The sequence below is a fragment of the Euprymna scolopes genome, chromosome 41 (assembly GCF_053919585.1).
Source record: "Euprymna scolopes isolate OS-2025 chromosome 41, ASM5391958v1, whole genome shotgun sequence".
Classification (NCBI taxonomy): domain Eukaryota; kingdom Metazoa; phylum Mollusca; class Cephalopoda; order Sepiida; family Sepiolidae; genus Euprymna; species Euprymna scolopes.
Genome location: NC_136522.1, coordinates 24,789,723 through 24,814,172, shown reverse-complemented (window position 1 = coordinate 24,814,172; position 24,450 = coordinate 24,789,723). Strand labels below are relative to the sequence as shown.

At 34.1% G+C, this 24,450-nt stretch overlaps 1 protein-coding gene across 1 annotated transcript; it reads right to left on the bottom strand.

The window, feature by feature from the left end:
• Nucleotides 1-10,690: 10,690 nt before the first annotated feature.
• On the bottom strand, nucleotides 10,691-24,423 carry LOC145266426 (uncharacterized). The gene is made up of 2 exons (XM_080122095.1): nucleotides 24,199-24,423; nucleotides 10,691-10,890 (listed from the first exon to the last, which is right to left on the bottom strand). Exons 1-2 carry the CDS (start codon nucleotides 24,380-24,382, stop codon nucleotides 10,691-10,693), a joined length of 384 nt encoding a protein of 127 aa, XP_079978221.1. The 5' UTR covers nucleotides 24,383-24,423.
• Nucleotides 24,424-24,450: the final 27 nt, after the last annotated feature.

The following is a 24,450-nucleotide window of genomic DNA, read 5'->3' as shown; positions in this document are numbered from 1 at the left end:
AGTTTTGAAAGCTGGTTTATCATAATTCTTTTGTAGGTTTCCGACTACTTTGAAAGATTAAAGCCTAAAGTTAATTTCTAAAAGGAAAAAAATATTTGTACACGTGAAAAAAAAAGTTATAATGAAAAATGTTTTCACAGCGACAAAGAGAGCTACCAAATTCAGTTAAATTTTGGAGTTAAATAAATTAATTGTAAAAATCCTTTGAAAGATAAATATTATTTTTTTTGGGTCTATTTCAAAGATAATTAGTAAAGTCCTAACATATTGAATCAAATTAAAAAAAAATCACCTTATTTGTACAAAAAATAGCTTAATTAAACCGCAAATGAGAAATATTCTAGCTTCCTTTAAGTGTAAATGATTGAAGTGTAAACGATGATTCTATGGAAGCCGAAAATGTCAGAAAATGACATCAGGTGGTTAGAGGGAGGAAGAAGTTGTTGGGGTCTTTCCCTAAGTCGTACATCCGTGCATTCCTATCATGAACGTTTGTATAATGTTTACCATTTTAATTTTTTAATTTAATTAGTTTTCTGTGTTCCTGTTTCTAAACTAATTTTTTTTCAAGATTATATAAATATATGTTACGCCGAAAGTTTGATGTTCATTCAAGCGAGGAAAATATTAGAATCTTACATATAAAATTATGCGAAACATGTAATTAAAAATAAAAAAGTAGAAATATTTTTGCAACTATAATTTTTTTTTTGCGTGAAAATATTAAATGCACAAAGCTTAATGCAATAATAATATTGGTAGTTCGAGAAATTAATTTTTTTTCGAGTTATATCAAATTCATTAAAACGGACTTTGGGAATTTTTTTCATAATGTTCCTGGAAAAATCATTTTTTTCTTTCTTTTATTGTTACAGTTTACGATGCGTATATTTTCATAAAAAAAGCAAAAAATAATTTTACTGAAAACCATAACTTTAGTAAAGGTACTTTTTGTTTAAACAAATTAATACATTTTCACTAATATTCAAATAAAAATAATGGGTTCATCATATTCCGTGATCATTATTTGATAAATACTGAAAATTTCATTAAAATTGGTTAATTTCCTGATTTTTTTGTGAATTTTTAAGTAAAGGGAGTAAAGTAGATGTTTATACATTTTGAGCATCGGCATTCATTTTGCACGTACCTATCATTGGTGGTGAAAAATTAGATTTCAAATCAATTTACTTACCGCGGATTAATGCTTGCAGCGGTGAATCTTTTACTTTAACATTGATGGAACTCTCCGAAAATATAGTTGCATTATTTTTGTGACTTACTCGCACGGTAAAGAGGACATTAGAGCCACCTAATAATGAATGAAAAAAAAAAAGAATTTGGTAATCATTATAATTTTAAAATATCAAAATTGTCCCAAATATAATTAACAATATAGTATCATCTGTATTCTCTCTCTTTCTCTCTCTCCCTTTCTCTCTCTCTCTCTCTGTCACACACACACACACACACACACACACACACACACACACACACACACACACACACACACACACATATATATATATATAATTTTATATGCTAATAAAAAATCAAAGAATAGTTCTTAAAAGTAAGGTTTTAAAATTAGTGTAGTTTGCTTGGTGAAGCCGTCGTTTACGCTACAGCGCACGCGCGTAGCGTAAACGGAAGCTGCAAAATGGTGGAAAGTAGTTCGTGGGTTCAGTGGTTAATACTATGCAAAAAGTAAATTTGCCCCAAGTTTGACTATCAGATTCGTTGTCAGCGACCTCAATTACCTATAAAAAACAAATTAGAGTGGTCGGTGTTCTGTTGTAGCGTATCTGGATATTTACCTCAAAAAACAAAACATTAATCGGTACTCATGCAGAGCGTGATCTGTGCTGAAATAATAACGTTATTATTTAAAAAGCCATTCTTAACATAGGGAGAGGAGGGTGTTTTGTACCTATTCTGTACTTTAACCTTACAATTGAATAAAAAAACATATCATAAAACTTTAATTAAATGTGGAAATACGATTTAAAAAATAGCGCGGATAACTCTCTGCATTAGCACCGTTTTTTTTTTGTTTTTTTTTAAGAAAACCTTTTTTAACAAAATTGAAAGTACACTTTTTCTTTTTTTTTTTACAGAAGTTGTTTTTACATAAGAAAATATGAATGCTTTTTCTTTATTAAAGAAATTGGGTACTCATGCACTTATTGATCCGTGCTGAAATAAGAACGTTATTATTTAAACAGTCATTCTCAACATGGGGAGGGGAGGATGTTTTGTACCTAATCTGTACTTTAACTTTACAATTGAATAAAAAAGCATATCATAAAACTTTAATTAAACGTGGAAATACGATTTAAAAAAAATAGCGCATCACTCTCTGCATTAGCACAAAATATTATTTAAGCGCGTTACCAATCCGTAAATTTTCTTCGAAAAAACTATACTTTCACCTAACAATTTATAGTTTTAATAATAAAAGGTTCATATTTTCTTATATCGAAACAACTGTGTAAAAAAACAAAACAAAAACAAAAAGAACAAAAACAAAAAACAAAAACAAAAAAAACAAAAAACAAAAAAACAAAAAACAAAAAAACAAAAACAAAAGACAAAAACAAAAAAATCAACTTCGACTTCAACTTTTATACTTCAACTCAAACGCAAGCGAGCAACTTTTTTTTTGCCTGATATAATAAAGAAAAAAATTTAAATTACGAAATTTGGAAAATAAAAAATGAATTTAAAATTTTAAAATAGGGAATGTTTTTTTTTTACTTATCGAGTAAACAGAAAATGAAATCTAATTCGCCTCGTCAAATCGTGGTGTATGAAATGAATTGAAACGGAAGTTAAGTTCTACCAACAAAAGCAGGTCCGCAGTGTGGGCTTACGAAAATATTTTTATTTAATATTTTTATAATTGGCGACGTTTATTTATTTTAATAACATAGAAACATCCCTCGACTTTAAAGATGGATTGTCTGAAAATTTCAAATAAATTGGTAATGTAGAAATATAGTTTTATCGACTTCGAACGAACCAAGAATTACACACACACACACACACACACACACACACACACACACACACACATATATATATATATACATATATATATATATATATATATATATATATATATATATATATATATATGATTGCTTTATCTTTGTAGATGATTGCCGAAAAAACAGATTTATGACTATAGGCCTCCAACTTGTCAAAGTCTGCCTACGTCGCCATGCCTCTATCGACGAAGTTTTTTTATGAACAAAGATGACTTGAGTTGAGTTGAGCAGGAATCTGTACATCATCGGATTATAGTGATGTATGCTTGTACAACACATGCACCACGTTCTAAATCTTGATGGCCATTACCCAGTGACAAGCAGGTGCGAGATGACTGGTAGCCATGTCGATCGGAGGATTTCATAGAAAGATCGCTTTCACCACAGCTTATGGGAGTCCCAACTACATCCTGAAGGGGGTGAGGGGGAAGAGTGAGAAACGGTGTTTTCTGTTCATTAGTTTACGCGATTTTATATATATATATATATATATATATATATATATATATATATATAAAGTGTATATATATATATATATATACGAGCAAACAGTTAATAAAACATGTTAAAAACACTTTGAAAAAGAGTTTAAAACATATTTAATTTAAAATTAAAACATATTTATTTACTGTTTATTTATTATTTTTATTTATTTATTAATTTATTTATTTATTTTCCATTGAGTGTCTTCTAACAACTCTTGCTGACATTTTTTAAGTGATGACCTGTACATTTCAGTTGACCTATATTATTTTGCCCTATATATTTTTTCGCGCCTTTTAACATTTCCTGTCTGGGTCATTTTGACATTTGTTTTTCTATTTTCTATTTAATTCTATCACTATTTAATTTTTTTCCTCTTCTTCTTCCCTGATCTTTCTTATTTATATTTATGTCTCGGCAGTAGAGTGAAAAGCATATCTTATTTTTCTTTTATTAATATTATTGGAATTTTTCCCCCCTTTTCCCTTGTACACATTTTTGTGATTTATTCCATGGATTTCTGTCTTTAGATTATTTTGGACCATCTTTCAATTACGGGTTTTCTTTGGATTTTACTTGTGCAAATGGAAATTCAATTAACTTTCTTGAAGTTATATATTTGGATTTTACCGTGACTTGATTATCCATCTTCCACCAGACTATCCATTCACATCTAATCACCTTTTTCTTCACCATATTCCCTCTGCTTCACTTTTTTGTTATCATGTAAGATCTTTGACTTACTTGTTGTTTCATCAAATACGTTTGCATGCAAAATCCGATCCTGCATTTTGCTAATTCCTACCCTCTGATAAGAAGGAAAGTATTTCTTCGAAACACCGCGGATTAAGGACTATCCACTTATCAAGTGTTTCCTTTTCGGATTAAATATGTTTTTAACTCTTTTTCAAAGTGTTTTTTAACATGTTTTATTAACTGTTTGCTCGTATTATAAGCTCTATCTCCTATTTGGTTTTATCGAGCTTTTACATCTGGCTGAGATAACTTTATAAATATTAATTTTTTTATATTTATAATATACTCTTATTTTACCATCTTGAATCATTTTTGGTAAATTAAATTGTAATTTTTATTGTATATATATATATATATATATATATATATATATATATATATATATATATATAAGCGAAAATGTATGTATGTATGTGTGTTCGCTCTTTCTGTGTGTCTACAAAAGGCTTCTTTCAGAGAAGCGGTCGCTCGCTTCACAACTTTTTAAAACTTTTTATATCACATATAAATCGTAATATCCCACAGTTAACAACGAAGCTCGCCTGTCTATTTAATTTGCTCGATTTCGGGAAGATAAATATTCAATATTTGTCGCTCGCCGCATGTGGGTTAGTCTTTTTCCTATAACATCTTGGGGGGAGCGTTCAGCAGTAAATGAAATCTCGCAGTCAAACTTGACCTCATTAACTCATTAAAACGAGCCCCTGCTAAATCCAAGTCATTAATAAATAAAATAAATTCGAACGTGTTTCCGTAAGCATGTCGCGGCGGGGCAATGGTTAACCTCGCACGTTTGTTTTTTTTCACAACTTTGCCTCAACGGTTCGGGTTCGATCCTCATACTTAATTGTTTTTACCCCCTCCACACACCTCCAAACACCCGGGCAACGCCGGGTACCCCTCGCTAGTATATATATATATATATATATATATATATATATATATATATATATATATATATAACGTTTAGATATATTATCAACCATTTTCATATATTAATAGCCCCCCCCCTCAAAAAAGTAAAAAGAAAAGCAGTTTTCACATCAGATAACAACTGAGTAAGGAAATATAATTTACAATGGAATAAATATAGAAAAGTACGAATGATCTCTTTAGTTTTTTGTCTTTTTGTCTCACAACTGAATTAAGCTTTTGTGTTTTTGCTTTTTCTTTCCAGATTCTTCAGAATAGTTCAACATCAGTTTTCAGTTAATAAAAAACATTACATGGCAAACTATTATTAGTCATTTTGACTAGAAAAAAATAGTAATAGCTGTTCTCATACATCATCTTTTTTGCTTCCGGTCCGTGAAAGATTTATTATTCTAGACTAAGTTTGATTTTTCCTATATTAAAAACCGGCCTTGAGTCTTACTATACGCGTGTGTGGTGTCAAATAAACAGGGACTTTGAAAAAAAAACTCATGTTTGTAAAACATATACATTATTAAATGTAAAACATATGCATTATTAAATGTAAAATATATGCATTATTAAATGTAAAACATATACATTATTAAATGTAAAATATACACATTATTACATGTAAAATATATACATTATTAAATGTAAAATATATACAGCATTACATGTAAAATATATACATTATTAGATGTAAAACATATACATTATTAAATGTAAAATATATACATTATTAAATGTAAAATATATACATTATTTAATGTAAAACATATACATTATTAAATGTAAAACATATACATCATTAAATGTAAAACATAGGCATCATTAAATGTTAAATATATACATTAAAAAAAAATTATTAAATGTAAAACATATACATTATTAAATGTAAAATATATACACTATTAAATGTAAAACATATACATTATTAAATGTAAAACATATACATCATTAAATGTAAAACATATACATTATTAAATGTAAAACATATACATTATTAAATGTAAAATATATACATTATTAAATGTAAAACATATACATCATTAAATGTAAAACATATACATTATTAAATGTAAAATATATACATTATTAAATGTAAAATATATACATTATTAAATGTAAAATATATACATTATTAAATGTAAAACATATACATCATTAAATGTAAAACATATACATTATTAAATGTAAAACATATACATTATTAAATGTAAAGTATATACATCATTAAATGTAAAACATATACATTATTAAATGTAAAATATATACATTATTAAATGTAAAATATATACATCATTAAATGTAAAATATATACATCATTAAATGTAAAATATATACATCATTAAATGTAAAATATATACATCATTAAATGTAAAATATATACATCATTAAATGTAAAACATATACATTATTAAATGTAAAACATATACATTATTAAATGTAAAACATATACATTATTAAATGTAAAACATATACATCATTAAATGTAAAATATATACATTATTAAATGTAAAGTATATACATTATTAAATGTAAAACATATACATTATTAAATGTAAAATATATACATTATTTAATGTAAAACATATACATCATTAAATGTTAAATATATACATTATTAAATGTAAAGTATATACATTATTAAATGTAAAACATATACATTATTAAAGATTTATTCTATGAAATTTTTATTTTTTTATTTTGGAGATAAATTTTTTTATGTCGAATGTGTGTTTAACTTTGCCCTCCTGGCGGGGGGTGGGGGTTAATTAAAAATGGTTTATTTACTCACCGGGTAAACTATTCTTTTGTACTCTGTACCTGTTTATACCCGTCCACTCTGCGTCCAAACTGATTGTCTTTGTGTTGGATGTGGCCGACCAAAAATAAGTGACTTCGACCGACGAACATGGCGGAAGGATTACGTTGGCGTAGAGGTCTAAGCTGTCAAAAGTAAATAAATAAATATATAAAGGTCAAACAAAAGGACATCATACATAGGAAAGATCTTATTATAATGGAAATGCAGTGCCGGTATTTAAGTAACAGAAATAAGTTTAAATATCTTAATTTTTTTCCTGAATATTCGGAATCATTAAATACTAACAAGGTTATTCGGTGACGCCCAGGGTTCTAATTTTCGTCTTCGAATCAAATTTGAAACTTTTGTAAATGAAAGAAAAAAAGTCATATTTAGACTGACATAGTCTTCGAAGATCTTTTTTACAAAATACCCGAAGAAGCTATGCTTAGATTACAACACGACCTCCATTCTGGATCAGAAGGTGGAACGCGCGGCTTTAATAGCGTCCTTCGAGAGATACATGAACACTAGTTCATCCAGTAATTAGTTTTTGATGTGACAGGTTGCTGTTGTTGTTGTACATGATGATTTGTTGGCATTCCTTCCCGCGATATATTTCTGTTAAGGAGTATTTCTACAAGGATATCGGGTACTTACGGAAGCAACCACGTGAAGGTTGCCAACATCCCTAAGTAAAAATGCTTCTGTGTAGCAAACTGGATTCGAACTTGGCACCCCGGGTTTTGAACCCACCTCGTTAATCACTAAGATACTGTGACTTCAGTGTTGCAGGTTGTACGTTAGCAACTGTGCCCTAGAGGCTCACAATCAGACAAGTTGTAGAGTTGGATATCTGCTACAAAACAAAACGTGTGACATAAATAGCATTCAATGTATATTATTTGACAAAAGTTAAATTTGATAAAATGATATTACAACCTTTATTCTAGATATCCAATATTGACCTGACTTGTACTCGAAAACCATTACAAGTTAAAACTCATAGACATACGGTGACTGTCAGTCTCATGTTGAAATGATCAACCGGTAATTAAGTGCAGAGGTCAGCGAGTGGAAATCTGTATGATGTAACAAGGTGTAAATATTCAACACTCAGCGTGTGCGGATATCGGGTGGAGAAGGGATGACAATATTCCTTCTTTTTTTTTTTTTTAAAGCCAGTCTAAAACGAGTCGCAGCAGTAGGGAAGATACGTGTATGAGAATGTTAGCTCCTTCGATATGTTGTGCGTCAGCGCATAACAGGCTTTACCTTTTCGTCCTGTGAGAAGGGTTTAGTTTATTGCTAATTACAAGAAGCTACTCAGTCATTTTTTGGATGGCCAGAGTGTTCTTCTTCTCGGGCACTGGCTTTTCAAATCACATTTTCCCGACCTTGTGTCACATCTTCTCGCAGTAAATGATGAAAAATATAAACACAATCATCCAAATGACCTAGCGCCTTTCCCGTTCAATTCTTTTACGTTTTGGAAGTTTAAGGTAACCGACGTTCTATAACGCATAAGGTGATGATGATGATGATGATGATGATGATGATGATGATGATGATGATGATGATGATGATGATGATTAGAAAACCCTATGAAAATGCCATTTTTACAAAAGTGAGCTAAACACACAGTATAGATGAGAGAGTGAAATAAAAGTGTCCAGGAGTACAAAAGGGCCCTCCGGATGTGCCTACTAGTCAAAAAGTTTCAGATGAAGAGACGATAGTATATTGTCTTTTTCGAAGAAAATCGAAAAGTTAACTTCTCAACAATAATTTGGAGTGGCAATTGCAAGCCTAAATTTCGTTAAAAAGAGAATTTAAGAAGATTTTTTTTTCATCGCAGACAATATAACTTGAGTGGCGAGAGAGAGGGCTACAGTTTAATTGATAAGTGATTTCTTTGGCAAGAAAGAGAAAGAAAACAAAGAGATTTCAGGGGAAGAAGGGAAAGAGAAAAAGAGAGAGAGAGAGAGAGAGCGGGTCAGTCATTTTGCCATTCGTTCGCTGACGGAAGAAGAGTATCTGCTCTCTCACCGGTTGAAGTCCGCACTTTCCTCCTCCCCCCACTCTGCTTACACAAAGAAATCTGAGAATTAGTCCGGAAATTCTCAAGTGTGAGAAAGCTTTTTGATAGAATTTGGTTCCATTTAAAAATCCTAACACAGAAAACAATCTGTTTACTTAAATATAGAAACGGCTCCGAATTGTTTGACTTTTCTTTGCACGAATTATATCTGAAATTATTTTATTCAAATTATTATTTTTGTTAAAAAAAATGATCCCCGATGTTTTCATTAATTCTTGATTTTCTGCTGATATGATAGTAACAGTTGTTCCAGATCTATCCTGATATTCAAGCTGCAGCTTAAAGAAGCAACATATCAGCCACCATCAGAGCACCTACAGGAGAAGAACTCAACTGTAACGCCTGCCAACAGGCTGCCAACAAACGTGTTAAATGTTTTGGCGCACGGGTTTAGAATCATACACGTTCGGTGTGCTCAGGACACTAGAGCGGTAAATCCAGGTGATCAGTGAGTATCTGGTTGCATTTTAAGGAGTCCATCACTAGACGAAGTTAAAAGTGTAGCCACTGGGACTTAAGGTTAGTGCGCATTTCCGGTCTGCCCCCAGAGGTTATTACATAAATATATTACCTTTACTTGAGAGCCAGTCTAGGATCAGAGTTAATAAATGTCACGTAGAATGTTAAACAACACCATGATGATCAGTAGTGATGGAACTGGGTAAGGATTAGTTAGCAGTCTTACGGTATTTTTTCCACAGATAAACATTTCTAGGAAATAAACTTTGCTTATTGAAATTTTTTTTTTAGTTTTAGGCACAACTCGAGAGTGGGTAAAATTGCGGATGGTTGTTGTTGCTAAACAAGTATTTATTACAAGAGTTTTACAAGAGGGGACTATAGATTGGAGCTCAGTCGAGCACCTTTCACAAAAGTAACGATAGAGTAGAAATAAACTTTCAATATCTCTTCCGTGAAAAAGAGGAAGTAAGGAGGCGAAAAGGTCCCTGCTCACTTTATTTCGAAGACAGTTTTGTACCCTGCCAAAGCAGAAAATGGTACTCTTTGGAACTCCTCTGCTGATGTGGCAACAGTACTCTGTATTTGACTCTTGCACTATTCTAAAGGATTGTGCCGGGAGTGAGATACTTTCTGGAGCGGTAGAATGATGGAACCATTTTTACAGTGATTTTAGTAATAGATCAGATGTAGGTCTTTCATTTCAGATCAGGAGTGAAAATCAGAGCCAAAAGTTTGTCAAAACAGGGGCTTTCTCAAAGCAGGTGTTTTCTTGTTCATTTCAGTTGGGGACAAGTGGGAATCAAAGCGTTGGTGATAAAAAGATCGAATTTTTGTTTTGGATGCATTAAAGGTAACTAGACATTTTAAAAAAAAAATCCATTGTACCACATACTCCAGGTCAGGGGAGAGAGGACCAGAAAGATCCTAGTCATGGACGGCATTGGAAGTGTCTGCATAAATAGGCGCTATTATATGTGATTCATAGCTAGAAGAAAGAGTATATGCAAATCTATAGCAGATGATGATGATGATGATGATGATGATGATGATGATGATGATGATGATAGTGAAGCCTTAGATACCAAATGAGAAACGTCAGTAAATACGGAATTCGCCTTACGTGTCTGCTACTTGTATGTCGTCCGTGTCAACATTTGAAGTAATGTAGACAATTGGGATCGGTTCAGCTTGACGGGCGATTATCATGGTTGCCGTGTCCGAGTTCGACATGAAATTCGTCACGGTCAGCTTCAGGGGATACTCCGTCCCTATTTTTAATTGACTGGTGTTTACCATCAACTGACTCTGGTTCCCTCCTGCGCACACAAAAAGCAATCATTATAGATTAAAAAAAAAATGTAATTCTTATACTCTTATATCTCTCTCTTTCTGTTTGCTTCTTTGTATTTGTCTGTCTGTCTCTCGCTCTCTCTCTCTCTCATATATATATATATATAATGGCAAAGTTTGTTTTAAAAAATTATGTAGCAATGTTACTCACCGTGTTTTCTAAAATATATATTCAAAAATTCATAATAATTTGTTCATTAGTTTAGGAGATTATCATATCTATTTCCATATATATATATATATATATATATATATATATATATATATATATATATATATATATATATATGATGAAAATAATGGAAATAATATTCCGACAAAATAGAGAAATAAAAAGGAACAAACCGTATTATGTGTTCATCAACGTTTCATCTTTATTTCGAGACATTTGTGTGTGCTATTTTAGCGGGGAGCGTAGATATCTAGCCTTCTGACCAATTTTAAACTAGGTTAAATGTGTTTTTTTTATGTTAGATTCATCCAGAGGAAGTTTCGAAATAAAGACGAAACGTTGATGAACACATAATACGGTTTGTTCCTTTTTATTTCTCTTTCTCTCTCTCTCTCTCTCTCTCTCTCTATATATATATATATATATATATATATATATATATATATATATATATATAGAGAGAGAGAGAGAGAGAGAGAGAGAGAGAGAGAGATGATAATCTCCTAAACTAATGAACAAATCATTATGAATTTTGGAATATATATTTTAGAAAACACGGTGAGTATCACAGGTACATATTTTTTTTAAAACAAACTTTGCCATTAGAGGATGATTCCACCGAAATTCGCACTCCGCCTCAAACCCTTTTAAAGTAAGTCAGATGCAAAAATAAATAATAAAAAATAATAATACATTTTTGAAAGGATTGACACATTATTTATTTAAGCCCAGGATTGAATGAGGATCAACGAATATTTCATCCTCCCATATTTTATTGTCATCAGATTCGGGGAAATCGCCCAATTTTCAATCAAATCGATTAATTACCTGCTCTAGTTGGAGATCCGTCGCTGTGCACCAGGAGTAAGCTTAACATGCCTCCCCGACATCACTAAGTCCACAATACATTTAAGAGAATCTACTGTTGTTTTCTTGTTTTAAATATTTATATATATATATATATATATATATATATATATATATATATATATATATATATATACTAGCCTGAATAAAAGTTTAAAAAGCAAAAGTCAAGTATCATAGTTCAATTGTGCTCTAAAGAGAAACATTTATTTTCAACTTACCCCCATCATATCAAAAAGCTCTTGTTGATTTTATATGCCCGATCTTTCTACTTGTGCGGTGATAATGGCTTGAATTAACGTTTAAAATGCAAAAGTCAAGTATCAGGCTTCAATTGTGTTCTAAACAGAAACATTCATTTCGAACGCGCTCCTATGATACCAAATAATCTACTGTTGATTTTATATGCCGGGTCTTTCTACTTGTGCGGTAATAAAACTTCTCAAATGCACTTGTCATGTTAGGTGTTAACTTTAGTCAAAAGCGCCTGCCCCTTCTTTCTTCGGATTGTTTTGATTATCGATACTTATCAAAAACATTCGGATAGAAAACCTATCTAAGAACACTGCCAGCTACATAAATTACATATGTATGAAGTTTTAAAAAAATCATCCTATCTGTTTAGGAGTCCATAGGAAGCTAACTCTCTCACACATGCAGTTACTATTATATAATAGTAGAGATAGAGATACTCGTCATGTGACGATTATTTTACTGATACACACACACACACATGCACACACACACACACACATATAGATATATACTTATTTCTACTCATTCGTAAGTTAATTACTTAATCGATTATTGTTTACTAATTTATCTTTCTATCCTTCACTATTCACTGTCATTATTACTATTATTTTTCAAATGTTATCAGTAAACCTTACTTTTCCCCTCTTATTCTACGTACACTAAATATAAATGATTAATTCTTGAAGTTCAACTTTACCGTATGGGAGATAATACATAAACTTTATAATTAAAACTTATGTTGGTTATTGGAGAGTTTTCTTTCACACACACACACACACACACACACACACACACACATACATATATATATATATATATATATATATATATATATATATATATATAGAGAGAGAGAGAGAGAGAGAGAAAATAAAAAAGGAACAAACCGTATTATGTGTTCACCAACGTTTCGTCTTTATTTCGAGACTTCCTCGTCGGAATACTATTTCCATTATTTTCATCATATATATATATATATATATATATATATATATATATATATATATATATATATATATATATATATATATAATTATAAAACTCAAATGATCCTGTAATGGGTGTTGTAACCCAACATCTGGTTTACGACTTCTGGTTTCGCATGCGTACATAAACAAATAATCAACGCGACAATAAAACGTATTGTTTTACTGTGTACGTTTTTAGCGTCCAAATTGTTTTTTTTTTCGCGTTTAAATACCCTAAACAATTGTTAATACTTTCTACATTTTTTTTTGCATTGCCCATTTTCATATTACGTTTAAGTTATTTTAACGCAATTTTCTTACAAATCTATTTAACACGTTGACAACCATAAGAGCATTTTACAACGGCGATTTGCCCAAAGCCTTCCTTAATTTTTTTTCTTTCATTCTCCATTTTTTAATACACCTTTCTTAAAAAAATCATTCATACATTTTCTTCTACACTACCAACATAAATAAATAACCCCGAAAATATGTTTTTTTAATTTGCGTTGCGAACATATAATCAACGCGACATTAAAAATAATCAATTATAATAAAGAGAACGACTCATAGAAATCTATCTATATTCTGTTTCACTTTAATATACTTTCATAGAAATGTTTCTGTTATGTCACAAAACCTATTTTCTTTACGTCACAAGTGTCACGCTCATACATTAATTCCATAGCTAATATAACATACTAATCTAACGGGTCACGGGTAAGCTAGTATATATATACATACATATATATATATATATATATATATATATATATATATATATATATATATATATGACTGCTTCATTTAATCACATAAATTAATATACGAAAGTATACATTTATGCGTAAACTTAAAGTATTTACTTTAACAGTGCTCAATACGTAGGTAGAGCTAGGTAATAGGTCCTAAAATATATATGGCAATTAAGGTACACATAATATTCCGCGTTTCATCCAGCTAGGATTCCTCAGGCTTATGCGAGTTGTGGTAGTCTCGCGTTTTTATATACGCACATTTTATTGAGTTTTTAGTCAGCCAATCAGCTTTCTAGTTTCAACCGCACCCTTCCTAATCAGACAATAAGCAGGCACTTACGGAACAAAACCCCAGTTGACCTCCGGTTCACCCCTTCATTTGTGTGTGCTATTTTAGCGAGGAGCGTAGATATCTAGCGTTCTGACCTATTTTAAACTAGGTCAAATGTGTTTTTTATGTTAGTTTATATATATATATATAAAATTTATGTATATGTGTGTTTATTTTATTTATTTATTTTATATTGTTATTGTTAATTTTAAAGTTATTTTGTATCGCTATCCTAGAGTAAAGTTTATTCTCTGAACACAGTTGTTCGCTATTTCTCTCCCACAGTTTAATAGATCTTGGGTTTCTTTAAAGTATAGGCTAGCAGTTTTTTTCGTGAAGGCATAATCTACATGGATCGTCTAGGTCTCTACATGTGTTTGCTTGTCTTACTATTTTCCATTCGACTACCGGCGGTTTTAATCCCTAAAAAATGCGACCTTTTGATAAACTTTGAAAATGATCTTTTAAGCGTAATTAAAAATTTAGAATCCCACAATCAACATAACAATTTCCAACGGAAACTACACAGAATCGTTAGAAACACTTTGGACTATTTTCTTTAATCTGTAAAATGCTATTTGACGGACATTATTTGGAGAACCCTATACTTATATATACTTATAGATAATTTCTTGCATATAATTATAGATTTGTTCCTACTGATATATACTTATAGATTAATCTGACCTATTCAGTTTTTTGTCACGTATATATCATATTGTGTATACTTGTACACACTGATATTAGGACATAAATACCGAAATTTAACGTCTGAATTGCAAACGTACAGAATACTCTTACTGACATTTCCACTCCGGACTTTTACATTGGAGTCTTATTATCGGTTCATTATATTTTGAACTATTTTCTTTTATTTTCAGAATTCTATTTCACGGACCTTGCTTGAAAAATCCTATAAATCTTGAAGTTTGTTTCTTTTTCTAATCTATTTCACTCACCACTTATTCATTTATTTTTTTATTCTTTATTCCCCCCCCCTCCATTTTTTTTACAATTCGCTTTTTATTAGCCCCATTTTTTATTTGCTTTTCTTACTGATCCATTTCTAAAGCAAATGTTGATCGTTATTTTTGTATTTGTATAACGCTGGAGTTTTCATTTCGCTCATGAATACGTTTTCTTTTCCCCTTCCTTATTTACCTGATGATATAACAATTTTTTTATGTAACCTTTTTTGCCATTTTTTATGTCATATTTTATTTATTGCTCCTCTTAACCATGTAGAGCTTTTACTATCGTGATAGGTTTGTTTTGCTTAATGATTATATATTGATCAGGTTCATTTATTATATGTATATGTGAAACAAAGTCGATTCATTTATTATATTAATATATCATATATTTATTATAAATATATAAAACAAAGTTGTTTGTGTGTGTGTGTGTGTGTGTGTGTGTGTGTGTGTGTGTGTGTGTGTGTTGTAACATTATAATTGAACGGTTGATCTAAAAATCAAACGAAGTGAGATTTGGAATTGATATCGCTGCTCCGATCTCCTTGCGATCTCAAAATCTTTTTTTTTTTTTTTATTCCTTACTGCAGTTAAATGGGCTGGTAAACAGCAAAACAAATTAAAATAAATACAATAAGCAAAAGTTCAGAATTTGTCACTGTCATTTTTCTCTCTGAACTTCCAGCACGTGTTCTCCCAACCACCCCTGACAACAGGCATTTTATTAGAAAACTGACTCCATTCCATTTGCATACGTGTGCAGTGGAAGATGAGATCTCGTGAGATTCCACGAGACTACACTTATAAATCCATGGCTGACATCTCTCTCTCTCTCTCTCTCTCTCAGATCCCATCCAAAGTTAAGTTGTATAACCGCACAATGCACACACACGCGGGCGCTTTCTTCTTTGATTATTACATTCAACTCTACACTTACTTAAAATTAAAATATATTAAACTGACATTAGAAATAAATGTTTTGACATTTTTCGCATTCCCTTATATGTCAAAAGAACAACTACTTTTCAAGTCAAATTATCGTTTACTTTAAAGAAAACCTACATCTCTTTTTAATAATTTAATATGCAATGTCATATTAACTATATATTTCTCACTCGTAGTAGACTTGTTCTTCGCATGCATTGAAACTATGCAATGCATTAAACAGGCAACATCTTGCACATGTTTATGTTACATTTCGTTATTATTAAAGGCGTTTCATTGTTGTCTTAAGGAGTCTTATTAAGAGGAACGTGTAAGAGAGATTGTTCGTGTTATGAAGATTCATATATATATAAATGTTCATAGAAGCTCTTAGAGTGAGGAAACAGTGTTGAGACAGTCTTAGTGTTCACATTGTAGATATGAGATGTGTATGTGAAGACATTTTAAACCACATGATATAAAAGACATATAATGACAATTTCCACTTTTGGTAGAATTACAACACAAAGACGACGTTTATAAAAACACATGATAGGTTTATTTCCATGGACCGGCCGGTGGCTTTGCTTTCAAAGTTTCACATTCTATGTTTAAAAGGTGACCGTCTCGCTTCTAGACGTTCGACTCCCAACTCCAGAATATCGTCTGTCTCTCTTTCAGACTCTCTCTGACTCTCTCTGACTCTCTCGCTTAACTCTAAAGTTTCTAACTATATCGAAAAGTTCCCATTTTCCATGACGTCATACACATGTTAAAACATGTGTCTTCTTTCACGTGTTCTGGAAATGCGTGTCCAAAACTTTTTCCTTTGTTTACAAAAGGAATTTTAACCTATATTCCCAGTAACCTATATTTCCAATATGTTAAAAACATGTTTATTAAATTATCTTTTAGTTGCATTCCTCAATTGAATGTTCATAACAGAATTGACAATGCACTTTCTTTTCTTAAACTATTTTATCTCTAAGCTAAACAATGGTTTGTTTTTTGCATTCCATTTGCTAATTCTCTCTCGTAATTTATTTCTAAACCTAAATTACGAGGTTTGAATTTTGTCTATTCTATTTCATTTTCATTTTAACTAAATCTCTCTATGTTTATACTTACATGAAAAGGGGACATCCTTTATCATGTAACATTTATATTTGAAATAATTTACAAAGAGACACATTTAATTCTGGTTGATCAAACCGAAACCAAACATATTTCCCATTTCTTAACGGGTTTCTCTTTTACTTAATTAAATATTTCTCGCTCGCAACAAGCCTGTTATTCGCATGTACTAGTTTTATCAATGAGCATAAAAACACTATCTATGGGGTCTTGTATCTGGATGAACATTAATTTTTTCAAATACTAAACTCTCATCATGAATTCGTGTTTAAAAAGATACTAACTTTTCGAAATTAAATTCTAGGTAATCAAAACCCTAAGCCAGATGTATACCCGATTTCTTTGCTGGGTTCCCTTCTATTAATCAAATATTTCTCACTTGCAGAAAGTATGCTATTCATATCTAAACCTGCAGCACCTTGCGACCGTTTACATATTTGTAGAATAATCAAAAGAACTGTGTTAGTCAATAACACACAACAACAACAACAATAATAATAGCAGCAACACTTACCAAGGGTTCAGCTCATGCACAAGACAGACATCAGATTGAGCTGGACTGAGGGCTTGTATTTATGTACAAGCATATCCAATCAGGTGATTCAGCCAATCACAATCCAAGGAATAGACTGGCCCATGTGTGCACAATGGAATCTCCCATTGTGCCATAAATAGTTCTCCTCTTTCATGAGAAGTAATTTTTAGTCTTTGTCAAGTTATCCACAACTTGAACGCTGACCGAAAGTCCACTACACAATCCAACATGGCGCTACGAACAGGATTTGAGACAGAAGATTGGGAAGACTATTTCCTCAAAGCAGGCATTGCTGCCGATTCCGCCAAGAGCTACGCTGCAACTTTTGTGAAGGAAAAACTAAGAAAAGAAAACCTTCAAGTAATGGATCGAGCCATGCTAAGAGAATTGGGAATCACAACAATGGGAGAAGCTCTGTCTATCCTTCGACAAGCCAAGGAGCCCGCTACCCAGACCACCTATGCTAAGACACCAGCTGCCAGGCCTCCCCAACTTCATCTCGAAATGACCCCTCAACAATTCAGAAAATTTCGGATTGACTGGGAAGTATTCACCAGAATAACGGACATGCCAACTTCTCAGGCCAATACCCAGTTATACAGTTGCGCTGATGAATCCGTTCAAAACGCAATCATAAATACGTACCCTAAGTTCTTCACCACCAACCCAGACAAGCTGCTAGAGATGACAGAAGCACTGGTAACTCAAAAATCAAATCCCATGGTCCATCGGATGACATTTGCAGCTATATCACAGCATGAAGATGAACCCATCCAACAATACCTTGTTCGTCTTAGGTCCACGGCCATAGACTGTAATTTTTCATGTCCCAACTGCGATCACGACCTGTCCGACATTTACATCAAGGACCAATTTATCAAAGGGATATCGAATGATACGCTTCAGACCGATCTTCTGGCAAAAGCCGGGTTGCTAAAAACTCTCAACCAAAATATTTGTCATGCTGAGGCATTTGAATCTGCACTACGAGACCAAACCGCAATAACTGATACCTCAGACATAGCTACAGTCCGGATGTCAATGTATCGCAAAAAAAAAAACATAGTGCTGTACGGACTAGCAGAGGCAATATTCGCACTAGCTCTACTGCTACTCACAACGATAACATTGCTGATAAAGAACCCCGTCAAACCTGCATAGGTTGCGGTAGTCACCAACACGGTACTCCAAGGACAAGTGCCCGCCATTTAACATGTCCGGCATGGAATCAAATGTGCAACACTTGTGGGAAACTTAACCATTTCTCAGCAGTGTGCCGGACAAAGAAATATCGCCCGGCAGTGATAAAGAGTTTTGAAGACCAAGAAGCTCCCATGAATGCACTCATGGCCCATATCACATTCGATCAAATGAGGGGCACCATCATGACTACAGAAGGTGATCTGTTAACTGAAATACATGCATCAGTAATCCCATTCTCACCAAAACCAGATCCCAGACGAGCTGTCAATATCCCTAGGAGTTGTAGTACAACGCTAAAGGTTTTTCCCGACAGTGGTGCCGCCATTTGTCTTGGGGGACCAAAGCATTTAATCAAAATGGGCCTTACAGAGATTAGTCTTATCCAATCAAGAAAGATCATACGAACAGTTGGAGGTTTCACACTCATGTGTCAGGGTTGGCTACCAGTTGAGTTTGTGGTCAGAGGGAAAACAACTAAACAAGCCCTCTACATATGCAAGGGCATACAACGGCTTTATCTCAGCAGAGCAGCCTGCATCGATGTGGGAATATTGCACAAACATTTTCCAAACCCTTTAGCAGACGTACATAAAGAGGTAGACACCGAGTCTAAAAAGTGTGTAGATCAATTGCCAAATCGCCCCAAAAACCTCCCTTTTCCCGCAACAGAAGATAACATAGGCAAACTTAAGAGCTGGCTCCTAGAAAAGTTTGCCAAAACGACATTCAACAAAGATGGGATATTTCCAGCCATGTCCGGCCCAGCTGCCCACATTCACCTCAAAGAGGGAGCAATCCCTAAAGCCAGGCATAACCCAATTCCTGTACCCTTCCACTTCAAGGAACCAGTAAGACAAGCCCTTTGGAAGGATGTAGAAAAAGGTATCATAGCTCCAGTACCCGTGGGTATGCCTACTGATTGGTGCAGTACTATGGTAATAACTGCCAAAAAGAATGGTAATCCAAGGAGAACAATAGATTACCAACACCTTAACTCTCAATGCAAGCGAGAAACCCACCATACTGGGTCGCCATTCCAGTTGGCACTGCAAGTGCCACCTAGAACAAAGAAAACAGTCCTAGACGCTGTTGATGGATACCACTCGATTCTCTTAGACAAAGAATCTCAACCATTAACCACCTTCATAACTGAGTGGGGAAGATACATGTATCTTAGGATGCCTCAAGGATATGTCGCATCTGGGGATGCTTACACTCGCAGATACGATGAGATAATAAAAGATATCCCACGCAAGGTGAAGATAGTAGACGATACCCTGCTATATGACTCTAGCATTGAGGGAGCCTTTTATCATACCTTCGATTTTCTGCTCCAATGTGCTAAGAATGGAATTGTGCTCAACACCGACAAATTCCAATTCTGTCAGGATGTCGTACAATTTGGAGGCCTCCAGATAACTTCTTCAGGAGTGACCCCTTCTGAGTCCATGATACAAGCGATACAGGATTTTCCAGTCCCAAGGACAATTACTGATGCCAGATCATGGTTTGGGCTTGTCAACCAAGTAGCCTGGGCATATTCACTGGGTCCAGTTATGGTGCCTTTTCGGGACCTCGTCAAACAAAACTCCAAATTTGCTTGGAATCAAAACCTTGAAGACGCATTCAAAGATTCCAAGCGAGTTATAATTCACCTAGTCCAGAAGGGGGTAGCAACATTTGACAAAGACAGAGCAACTTGCCTTGCTCCAGATTGGAGCAAAGAAGGAATGGGCTTCCTACTCCTACAAAAACATTGCCAATGTACTATGGAAAAAGCCCCAATCTGCTGTTCCGAAGGTTGGCATCTGATATATGCCGGCAGCAGATTTTGCACGGATGCTGAGCGCAGATACGCACCAATAGAGGGTGAAGCAGCAGCAATAGCATGGGCATTGGAGAAATGCCGTATGTTCGTCATGGGTTCTCCAAACATCATAGTGGTCACAGACCATGAACCGCTGAAGGGGATATTTGGCGATCGTGATCTGAGCAAGATCCAAAACCCCCGGCTCTTTAGACTAAAGGAAAAGACCCTGAGATACAGATTTACCATACAGCATTGCCCCGGGAAGTGGCACAGAGGCCCTGATGCAGTTTCCCGCCACCCAGTGGCGATGGTACAAGCCCTCCTTGATGTATTTCCAACAAAACCCTCTCAAATGGATATACTGGAGTCGAACAACATAAGCAACATAACAGAGTCGACAGCCTTAATAGCAACATTTGCAGACAGCAGTAATATAGCCATGATATCACCAGACCTAATTCGTTCATCAGGTCGTGGCGATCAACAATATAACAAATTAATACACACAATACAGCAAGGCTTCCCAAAAACACGTAATCTCACTGCGCCCGAAATCCGTGAGTATTGGGAGGTGAGGCACCGCCTTAGCACTGACAATGGTCTAGTATTGTTGGATCGAAGGATCGTCATCCCCAAAACACAACGAAAAAAGGTCCTACATTGCCTGCATTCTGCACACCAAGGAGTAGTCGGCATGAAAGCACGTGCCAACGAATCGGTGTACTGGCCAGGGATGGATGCATCAATCCGCAGTATTAGAGCGAATTGCATGGTATGCTCAACCATCGCACCTAGTCAACCAAGGGAGCCTATCATTCTAACACGATCCCCAGAGTGGTCATTCCAACAAATCGTCATGGATATTTTTTATGTTGGAGATCACACATACCTTGCCTGCGCAGATAGGCTAACTGGTTGGCTAATTTTATACCGCCTAGAATCAGGTCACACTACTACAACCAAATTGATGTCCATATGCCGACAACTGTTCCAAACATATGGTGCCCCAGAAGAACTCAGCACCGATGGCGGCCCACCTTTCACTTCCAGCACGTTCCAAGAATTTCTGAAAACATGGTGTGTTAGGCACAGATTATCTTCTGTTGCGTATCCCCAATCCAATGGCAGGGCAGAGCTCGCAGTAAAAACTGCAAAGAGGATTGTGAAAGGAAACACAGGCCCCCACGGTTCCTTGGACAATGACAGTGTTGCCCGGGCCATCTTGCAGTATCGGAATACCCCAATCCAAAGCATTGGCCTATCACCGGCCCAATTATTACTTCACCGTCGACTACGTGACTCCATCCCATCACAGCCAATCCTCTACAAGCCTCATCCTGAATGGGTGTCAGCGGCACAACATCGCGAGGAAATGCTCCACCACCGCAATGCAAAAATAGTAGAAAGATACAATAAATATACCCACAACCTTCCACCATTACAAGCTGGTGACACTGTAGCCATCCAAAATCCAGTCAATCGCAGATGGAACACAACGGGCAAAATCATCAGTTCCCTACCAGATCGACAGTACCGAATCAGGGTTAACGGATCCGGAAGGATCACACTTAGGAACCGCCGTTTCCTCAGAAAATGCGAACTTAAGCCTACACCAACCCCAATACCAAGTGCAGCACTAGGACCAACAATTCCCTCAAGCGATACTACATTCTTGCATATCCCACTATCTCCCTGTAATAGCACATACACAGCAACCAAACCCCAACAACAAACCACACATATATCCCCACGCTTTCGATCAAGGATTCCCCGAGCTCTTTCTAGGTTACTACCACACAACAAACTAGGCCTAAAAGAGAGATACACCTCTCACACAACCCAGCCTACTCGTGGGGGGGGAAGAGGGGAGATGTAGAATAATCAAAAGAACTGTGTTAGTCAATAACACACAACAACAACAACAATAATAATAGCAGCAACACTTACCAAGGGTTCAGCTCATGCACAAGACAGACATCAGATTGAGCTGGACTGAGGGCTTGTATTTATGTACAAGCATATCCAATCAGGTGATTCAGCCAATCACAATCCAAGGAATAGACTGGCCCATGTGTGCACAATGGAATCTCCCATTGTGCCATAAATAGTTCTCCTCTTTCATGAGAAGTAATTTTTAGTCTTTGTCAAGTTATCCACAACTTGAACGCTGACCGAAAGTCCACTACACAATCCAACAATATTCACACATTCTTAGTAGCAATGTAATAATCCCTTTTTAATAATTCAATATGCAATATCATATTAATTATATATTTCTCACTTGCTTGTTCTTTGCATGCATTGAAACTGTCTAATTCACTAAACATGCGGCATCTTGCACATGTTTACAGTTAAAATAATTGCCAAATAAACAAATTAAATTTTGGGTGGTCAAACATATTTCCCATTTCTTAACTGGTTTCTTTTTTTTTTACTTAATAATGATATTACAAATACTAATATCGTTTTTTGTCCATATCGTAAATTTTAGTTCTGTTGTAGCGTAGAAACAAAATGGCCGCCTGATTTCGAGTTTTATGTAAAAATAGAAAACTGAAACGAAAACAAAAATGAAAGTGTAGTGTAAATATTTAAAAAAATTATTTTGTTAAAAATATAAAAGATTGTTTTTGAATGAAATAACTTTTTTAATAAAATAGTTTTTTTTAATAATTACACTACACTTTTACTTTTATTTAGTTTCAGTTTCACTCAGTTTCTCCAGAAACTTGAAATCAGGTAGCCATTTTGTTTTTAACAATGCTATCTTAACTTTATCTCTTCAAGCTTACCAACTTCCTTGTTTACGACCCTGGACACAGACCCTTCTTTATTTTCACAATCATTTTAAGCTACGGATCATTTTAAAAAACTTTCCGAACAGTCGATCGACACCCAGAGTTTGTCTGAGTGAGATCCGACCTTATTGATGTTACCGTTTCTCAACTCTGTAAATAGTAATCTAACTGACCTTTAGCTATTTGGCAATGTCCGACTTGTTGTGACCCATACTGTGAAAAACTAGAAGATATTACATAATTCCTTTTATTGTGATGTGCATGCACCTTACAACTAGTATTGTTTTTTGTTAATATTCTAAATTGTAGAAGTTCTGTTGTACGCCTGTCTCTTTCTTTTGCGGAAGCAGTTGTAATAGTTGCATTAATGAAAACAGCACTCGTTATCACGTTGGTTTTTAATCTTTTTAATGCTTAATTTTACAGCATCAGTAAAGAGTATTATTAATTATACAGGTAGTTGTTCTAAGGCATTGCAGCGTATCTGTGTTCTCCTCGTCTGTTATAGTACACAAAGTATGAAATTGAAAAAAAAAATGGCTTACCGAAGGTGTCCAGGCTCCACTGATATTTGAGATCTCTTCCACCTCCACCGGTGCTCTCTGTACCCAAGAATTGTACCATGCCGCACGTGGGTAATCGAGTTGCCCCAGTAATGGTGGCCATGATTGGTAATGGAATCAAAGGTTTTGCTACTGGGACTGACCCATCTAATGCATAGGCGTACATCTCGTTGTCGACTTTGATGGCTCCGGTTTTAAAAGATAATACAGATCCTGAAACAAATCGAGAATATT

What these genes read in the sequence shown, in the direction of transcription:
- LOC145266426 (XM_080122095.1), bottom strand. Translation starts at nt 24,382, where the DNA reads ATGTACGCCTATGCATTAGATGGGTCAGTCCCAGTAGCAAAACCTTTG. An exon ending in GTGGAGCCTGGACACCTTCG is followed by an intron (nt 10,891 to 24,198) that starts GTAAGCCATTTT and finishes TTGTGTGCGCAG; the next exon opens with GAGGGAACCAGAGTCAGTTG.